The sequence below is a fragment of the Sturnira hondurensis genome, unplaced genomic scaffold (assembly GCF_014824575.4).
Source record: "Sturnira hondurensis isolate 20B ecotype Veracruz unplaced genomic scaffold, ASM1482457v3 Scaffold0008860, whole genome shotgun sequence".
NCBI classification, from domain to species: domain Eukaryota; kingdom Metazoa; phylum Chordata; class Mammalia; order Chiroptera; family Phyllostomidae; genus Sturnira; species Sturnira hondurensis.
This window is the reverse complement of record NW_028081491.1, coordinates 3,941,552-3,949,406: the sequence shown is the minus strand read 5'-3', so window position 1 is coordinate 3,949,406 and position 7,855 is coordinate 3,941,552. Positions and strand designations below refer to the sequence as shown.

General features: G+C 47.0%; 1 protein-coding gene across 2 annotated transcripts in view; it reads left to right on the top strand.

Moving 5' to 3' along the window:
- The first annotated feature begins 500 nt into the window (after nt 1-500).
- The window catches only part of FAM120A (family with sequence similarity 120 member A), a 130,727-nt gene continuing 123,372 nt past the window's right edge, over nt 501-7,855 (top strand). For both annotated transcript variants that reach the window (XM_037056231.1, XM_037056230.1), the window contains exon 1: nt 501-1,199. In XM_037056231.1, coding sequence (XP_036912126.1) covers nt 726-1,199 — 474 coding nt within the window. In that variant the 5' untranslated portion in view covers nt 501-725. The remainder of the gene's footprint in view (nt 1,200-7,855) is intronic.

Below are 7,855 nucleotides of genomic sequence, written 5' to 3'. Positions count from 1 at the left end.
CCTTGGGACAACCGGACCCCAAAAAGGGAAACAGCTTCCTCAGGGTGACCAGCTCCCCGGGACGGGGCCCCTCAGGGTGGCCGGATCCAGAGACCCTCCTCGGAGTTACTGGATCCGGGGCAGGAAAGGGTTTCCTTGGGGTGACAGGATCTGGGGACAAAAAGGGACAGCCGGAGTGACGACCCGAGGACGAGAAAGGGCTTCCCTGGGGTGACCAGCTCTCGGCTGGGGATGGGGAGAGGGCAGCCTGACCGGTCTGGGGAACTGGGATGGGGACTCAGCCGCCTCTTCCAGAGAGCTCCAGAGAGCCCAGGCACGGTGCAGAGCCGGTACAGCCGAGCTGCCTTTTCTCCAGGGCTGTCTTCTTCCGCCCGGCCGGCGGCAGGAAGAGGCCCCAGATCTCCCAGGTCCTGCTCTGCAGGCCTCGGCACCGCCCCTTCCGCCGGCCGCGTACGTCAGCTCGCCCCGCCCCGCCCCCGCCCCCGCCCCCGCCCGCCTGCCCGCGAGAGGCCGCCTCTGCCTGGCCTGGGCCTGGAGCGGCGCACCGCGCAGTCCCTCCCCGCCATGGCCCTGGGAGGCAGCAGCACATGGCGGTCGCAGCGGCCATGAGCACGCCCGCGGCCCGCCCCGGCCCCCCCTAGAACCCGCCGCCGCCCGGCCGCGCCACGGCCCCGCCGCCCCCGGCCCCGCCGCCCCGCCGCCCCGCGCCCGCCGCCGCCGCCGCCATGGGCGTGCAGGGCTTCCAGGACTACATCGAGAAGCACTGCCCGAGCGCCGTGGTGCCGGTGGAACTGCAGAAGCTGGCCCGGGGCAGCTTGGTGGGCGGCGGGCGGCAGCGGCCCCCGCACACTCCGCTGCGCCTGCTGGTGGACGCCGACAACTGCCTGCACCGCCTCTACGGCGGCTTCTACACCGACTGGGTGAGCGGCGGCCAGTGGAACCACATGCTTGGCTACCTGGCCGCGCTGGCTAAGGCCTGCTTCGGCGGCAACATCGAGCTCTTCGTCTTCTTCAACGGCGCGCTCGAGAAGGCGCGGCTGCATGAGTGGGTCAAGCGGCAGGGCAACGAGCGCCAGACTGCTCAGCAGATCGTCAGCCATGTCCAAAACAAGGGCACCCCGCCGCCCAAGGTCTGGTTCCTACCGCCCGTCTGCATGGCGCACTGCATCCGCCTGGCGCTCATCCGCTTCCACGTCAAGGTGCGGCCGGCCGGCAGGCGCGCGGCGGGGGCCCAGGTCGGGCTGGGCGGGAGTCCGGGCGTGCTGGGGTCGGTTGGGCCGGAGTTTGGGCCGGGGACGGCGTCGGACTCGGTTCTAGGAGTCCGGGGGCGGGGCAGGCCGGGGTTTGGGGGTGGGGTGTGCGCGGGGGGCCGGGGTCGCCGGGGTTCCGGGGTCCTGGGCGACCGGGATCGGAGTGTGCTGAGACAGGTGTCGGCCGAGGTTGGGGGACTCAGGGTCAAGGGAGCAGGAGTCAGGGTATGCCAGGGTCACTGGACCCCGGGATGTAGGGTTGTTGGGGTCTGGGCCGCAGACCCTTCCTGTCCGCCGGGCCTCAAGATGGACGCGCTACCTGGAACCCGACTGGCGGGTGCGAGTGCCCGGGGGTTCGAGGCCCTCGGGACCTCAGGGTAGGTGCAGACCAGGCTCGAAGAATGCAGCGCCCCCCTCTTTGATATCCTCGAGTGCTCGCTCCCCCACACTTGAGGCTGGCTGGTGACTAGCCTGAACTTTGACGAGGTACCCGTTTCGGACTAGCACTGCTTGGACGGCAACAGGTTTTTCGTGGGGGTAGGTGGGCTAGATGGCGACAGGAAGGGGTCCCCAGCCAGTGCGGGTGGGTGGAAACCGCCAGCTGTTTGTTACCGTGTCTCAGCCAGGCAGTGACCTGGATAAGGCCTGAGGAGTTGGCCTCCCTTGAGAACGTAGGGTAGTGCCCTGGCCTCTTGTAAGATGACAGTTTTAGAGAAATTGCCTGATTTTTGTGTGTTAGATTTCGCAGTATAGGAACATTTGACACAATGAAGTTTTATCAGTTCTGTGATTTAGAGTTTATATGAACTAAGTCTTGGGTTGTGTGTGACTGCTGTAAAAGGAGTAGTTCTGAGTCAGGGAGAAGAACGTGTAGTAATCAGTTTCCAGGATTTACTTCTCTCTGCACAGTGGGGACTCTGCCACTTTGGGCTGGGCACTCAGGTAATTAGAGCTCTGGCCGTGGCTTCTCCTGCTTTGGCAGAGGGCACCTAGCTGAACCTGGGCCACGAATAGCTTCAGGACCAGCATTGAGGGCAGAGATAACATGCAAATCACTGATCCTTGACTTGAGTTTTGCTTCCTTTTTCACTGTTTTTCTTTAAAGTTCTTTTTTTCTCCTTTTGTGGGCGATGTTAGTTTTCTGGATCTTGCTACTCTCTTTCCAATTTGTTTTCCCTTCTTTCATTTCTACCTGAAACTGCTGAAGCCCAAAGTTTGAGAAATTCACTCTTTACAGTCCCTTACCGCCTGCACTGAGATGGTGGTGGCTAAGCCTACAGTGATAGCGGAAGTCCCACCCCATCCTGTTGCAATTGGTGACAAGGTTTCTAAGTCTGCGGGTCGAGGCTGCTGGCAGAACAGCTATTGGTCTGTAAGCATGGCACAGACACAGCGTTCCTCTCTGAGGAAGTTCGGGTGAGAGCCAGGGTCTGCTGCTGGCATTTTCTACTCTGGAGCCTGGGCTCTCCTAGAAGTAAGGCAGGTTATCAGAGGTAATCAACTCTAGGTGTCATAAGTGTGAACAATTTTATCTTGTTCAGAGATGGAGACTACTACTGGAAAGATAGACGAGCTTTCTAATCAAGTGATTTTCAGAGGAATACTGTAAACATTAGGATTAAAATTAGTATATGTACAGTCACTGTATCTTTTGAAAGATTTTTTTAAATTGTATTATTTCTTTATATTTATGATGGTGCCCTGTGAATGTCTCACTTACCTTCTAGGCACTCAGAATTTTGACCAATGTGTGAATAAGTGCTTGAAAACTTTAAACTATATGTAAGATTGTTTTTTCCACTTAGGTTTCTGGACACAAGATAATATTGTCTATCATTACTTTGCTTTAGATAAACTTTTAACTCCTAATATATAATTACAGTATAGTGTTAATTACATAGATTAATATGGTAATGACTGATCTGGTGGCTACCTATCTGGCAGCCTCATCTTTTTGGAAATACTAAAGAAAATTAACTACTATGCTAGCAACCAAAGGAGAGATCAGGAGTTTGGGTACAGTGACCCAAAAAGAAAAAGGAAAAAAAGCTTTCTTCTTTGCTCAGTGAAGAATCAAGTTCTTTTCCTCATATGCTCCCCTCTCCTTTTCAGATATAATTCTGATAAGCCGTTATCTAAACTCAGCTTGAGAAAGAGTGCAGAGGAAAGTCTGCCAACAGGAGCACCTTTAATAACAAGAAGTGACACCTCCCAAGGGAGATTTAAAAAACTATTAAAAAAGGTATAATCGGGGGGTTACTTTAGAAAAGCAACCCTATGTACTTCCATAGCTCCTTTATAAAGGGCTGATTTTGAGTCAGAAGAATTTTTACTATAAGGGACTAAGGTAGTATGTACCATTTTTCAAAGCTGCCCATTAAAATGGTTAAGTAAATTAAAACGATGATGACGTATCACCACATACCAGTTAAGAAAAGCTAAAATAAGCAACACCAACAATACCAAGTGCTGACAAGAATGCTTACCACCTGGAATCCCCCCACCTCTGTATAGATGTGGCTGGTGGGAATGCAAGAATGCACCACACCCCTGGAGAAAGGCTCATTGGTTTCTTATAGAGTGCAACATACACATTTATGGTATGATCCAGCAATCCTACCTCTGGGTATTTACCTAATGAAATTTTTGTTCACACAAAAACCATACAAGAATGCTCACAGCGGCATTACTCATAATAGCCCAAACTTGAAACAACTAAAATCTCCTTTAATAGGTGAATAGTTAAACTGGTACATCTGTACTCTGCAGTACTATTTAGCCGTAAAAAGGGAGGAACTTTTGATATTTGCAACAACTTGGGTGAATCTTTTAGGTTTTATGTTAAGTGAAAGAAGCCAGTCTCAAAAGATAGGGTTGTATTGGTGTGATATTCTTGTAAAGATAAGACTATAGTGATATGGATAGATCAGTGGTTGCCAGAGGGGAAGGGCAAAGGAGGGTTGCAGATAAAGGGGGACAGTAGGAGGTAGTTTTCTGCCGTGATGGGGCTGCTCTGTACCCTGCTGCTAGTGGTGGTAACATATTTTAAAATCATAGAACTACACATCAAAAGGAAATTTTACTGTATGATAATCAGTCCTCTTTTTTTTTAAGCTTAAACATGACAGTTGGCATGAACACCTCTGTGCAATATTGGGTATATGAGGCATTTCTGTTATTAAAATCTACCATCTTATTTTTCTTTAGGTGTCTGTAAATTGACAGAAAAGTTTTACTTTCCCATCAGCTTTGCTTAAAGAAATCTTTTTTTGACTTAGAAGAGTATGTAATAATTATTTAACCATTAGAAGTTGGCCTGTATTTCAGTTAATTTTGTTTAGGTAACTCAAGTGCCTGGCCCGAATTTGGCTTCTGCTGGTTAATAGGAGCATTTCCTCTTGTGTGCCTTGAGTTATCATAACCTTTGACACTTAGCGAAGGACTCGTGTTATTTAAAAATCTTAGTGGCATTAAATCCCTGGAGTGTTCCTAACTGTTCCTTTGTGCGTTTATGATGAGGTTCTTCAGATCTTGTCCTGAACCAGTGCTCTGGTGTATTTACTTATATCTTACATAAAGCACTGCTGTTTCAAGTCATCNAACCATTAGAAGTTGGCCTGCATTTCAGTTAATTTTGTTTAGGTAACTCAAGTGCCTGGCCCGAATTTGGCTTCTGCTGGTTAATAGGAGCATTTCCTCTTGTGTGTCTTGAGTTATCATAACCTTTGACACTTAGCGAAGGACTCGTGTTATTTAAAAATCTTAGTGGCATTAAATCCCTGGAGTGTTCCTAACTGTTCCTTTGTGCGTTTATGATGAGGTTCTTCAGATCTTGTCCTGAACCAGTGCTCTGGTGTATTTACTTATATCTTACATAAAGCACTGCTGTTTCAAGTCATCAGAAGAATATGAAATTTGACCGTGGCCTGAGATTTGGGGATGATGGTCTCTTTTCTTGCGTAGTTGATGGGGGCAGGAGGACTAATTTGTAGGGTGCCAGGTCCTTGCTAGGTTCTCTCACAGAACTGTCTGTCATTTAATCCCCCAGCATTTTATTACTCCAGCATTTATATGGGAAGAAATGGGCTTGCTGATTGATACCTGGGGACAGGTAACTAGTAACCTTCTCAAAGAGGAAAATGCCTTGCTGAAGTCAAAGTTCAGTCTCACTGTGTAAGAATGCTTGGGTGGGGGTGCCTACCCTCAGTTCACTTTCAGGTAAGATTTGATAGCAAAACACCTCTACTGCTTTTTTCCACTTAGAATGGGAGTGGCATAGTTCCTATCCAGGAGACACTGAAAACTGGCAGTATACTTTATTCTTAAACACCTCCAATTGACCAGGCAAAACTTAGGGTTCAAAGTTGACCATACTATAACTTATACCAGTCATCCATTTAAAATACTTATTTTCTTTCAGTGTACCAGTTTTGTGCCCGGCTCATTTCAGTTGCCCTAATGTCTTCAAGGTTCATCCATATTGTAAAACTGTGTTATAATTTTCTTCCTTTTTTAGGTTTGATAAAACACCGTTGTATGGATGGACCACATTTGGTTTATCCATCCAGCCCTCCACAGATGCTTGAGTTGCTTTTCCTTTTGGGTATTGTGAATAATGAATAATGTTGCTATGAACATGGGTATACAGAATCTGTTCAAGTGTCTGCTTTCAGTTTTTTGGGTCTTTACCCAGAAGTGGAATTGCTGGGTCATATGGTAATTTTATGTTTAACTTCTCAAGGAATCACTATACTGGTTTCCACAGCAGCTTCCTATGTATATTTTATATTATACGTTATACAATATGTTATCACAATATTTTTAATTTTTTAAAAAAAATTTAAAGACTTTATTTATTCTGAGAAAGGGAAAGGAGGGATAAAGAGAGAGGGAGAGAAACATCAGTGTGTGGTTGCTGTTCTGCGTCCCCTACTGGGGACCTGGCATGCAACCCAGGGATGTGCCCCAGACTAGGAATTGAATTGGGACCCTTTGGTTCAGAGGCTGGCGCTCAATGTACTGAGCCACACCAGCCAGGGCAAGTTTTTAATTTTTTAAGGTTAATGTGATTATATAATATATTATTTAGGAATTTCAGTTTTTTAAGTATGTGGGGAAAATCTTTCCATATTTATACTTACAGTCCTAATGCATTTTAATGGCTGCATAATATTCCATAATTTATCCAACCCCTACAAAGTATATACAAATATGTACATACTAGATCATTGCCACCCTAGTCATCCTTGCTGTTTCATTTTCCCATCCTGCCAGTCCCTACAATGTGTCATGTCAGTCCTAGCCCAGCAGTCTCTCCTTACCCTCTTTCTCATTTCTAGTACCCAACCTGTGAACTCACCAAGTATACTCAAAAGGTCTAACAAATGCTTTGAAAACCCATTGGTGGATTGTGACATCAAATTATCGGATGTTTACTAGCACCTAGAAAAAATGATAAAGAATAAAATGTAGAATGCAAGACATATGCTAAGGGTAAATACCATTTCATCAAACCGTGTCTTACTGTGGGGAGTATGCAGAATTGCCTCTGATCTGACTGGGCTCTCACATGTGCTGTCTCACCAGTGAACTGCATCTCAGGTGGGTCAGTCTCCTGTCGGTGACTTAAACAAACCATTAATCTAAATGCCGTATTGAGACTTTTAGACACCCCCTGCAATCCGAACCCATTCCACCTTCCTTAATATTTTACAATTTTTCTACTGTACTTTTAAATGCTCCCAAACTCCTGTTTCCCCATGAAATGTCCAACTTCTGCTTATGTTGCTCCCTCTTGTATACTCCATTTTTGCTTGTCAGAATTTTACTTATACTTCAAAGCCCATATCAAATGCCAGACTTCACAGAGTCTCTTCTGATGTTTAGAGAGGTGAACCAGAGAAGCACAAGCAGTGTCATCTGTATTTGTGGTGGTAGTTCCTGCAGTCTGTTTATGTATCTCCCCCCACTAAACTATAAGCTGGCTGAAGCCAGGGACTAATTTTCCTCCCTGTATCTGTTCTATGTTTAGTGTAGGCACTCAACTTTTCAATCAGATACTTGCTTTATTCTATGTACCCAGGCAAATTATTTCCTTTCAACACCTGGACCAATGGGCATTATGTAAGAGTGTTTTTATTTATTTATTTATTTGTTTAGATTTTATTTATTTATATTTAGAGAGAGGGCAAGAAACACCACTGTGGGGTTGCCTCTTGAGTGCCCCCTACTGAGGACCTGCCCTGCAACTCAGGCATGTGCCCTGACTGGGAACCAAACTGGTGACCTTTTGCTCACAAGCTGGTGCTCAGTTGAGCCACATCAGCCAATACAGAGTGTTTCTTAAATTTCTTACACTCTGTTTTCTGACTGGTTCCCAGTAATGATTTCTTCTTCCTTTAGCAAACATTAAAGGGCTAATACTGGCAAGGCATGAGGAGTGACTATAACAGGAAAGAAGACTTCAAGGAGCTTAGTCTAGTGAGGTCAGGGAACTAGCTGTCGTCCTCTTGTGTCAACATTTGGAAATTACCTTGGTGCCATAGGACAATCAAGTCATTGAAGACCAATGTGTGATGATTCTCACTGGAGGGTGTTTTGGCAAT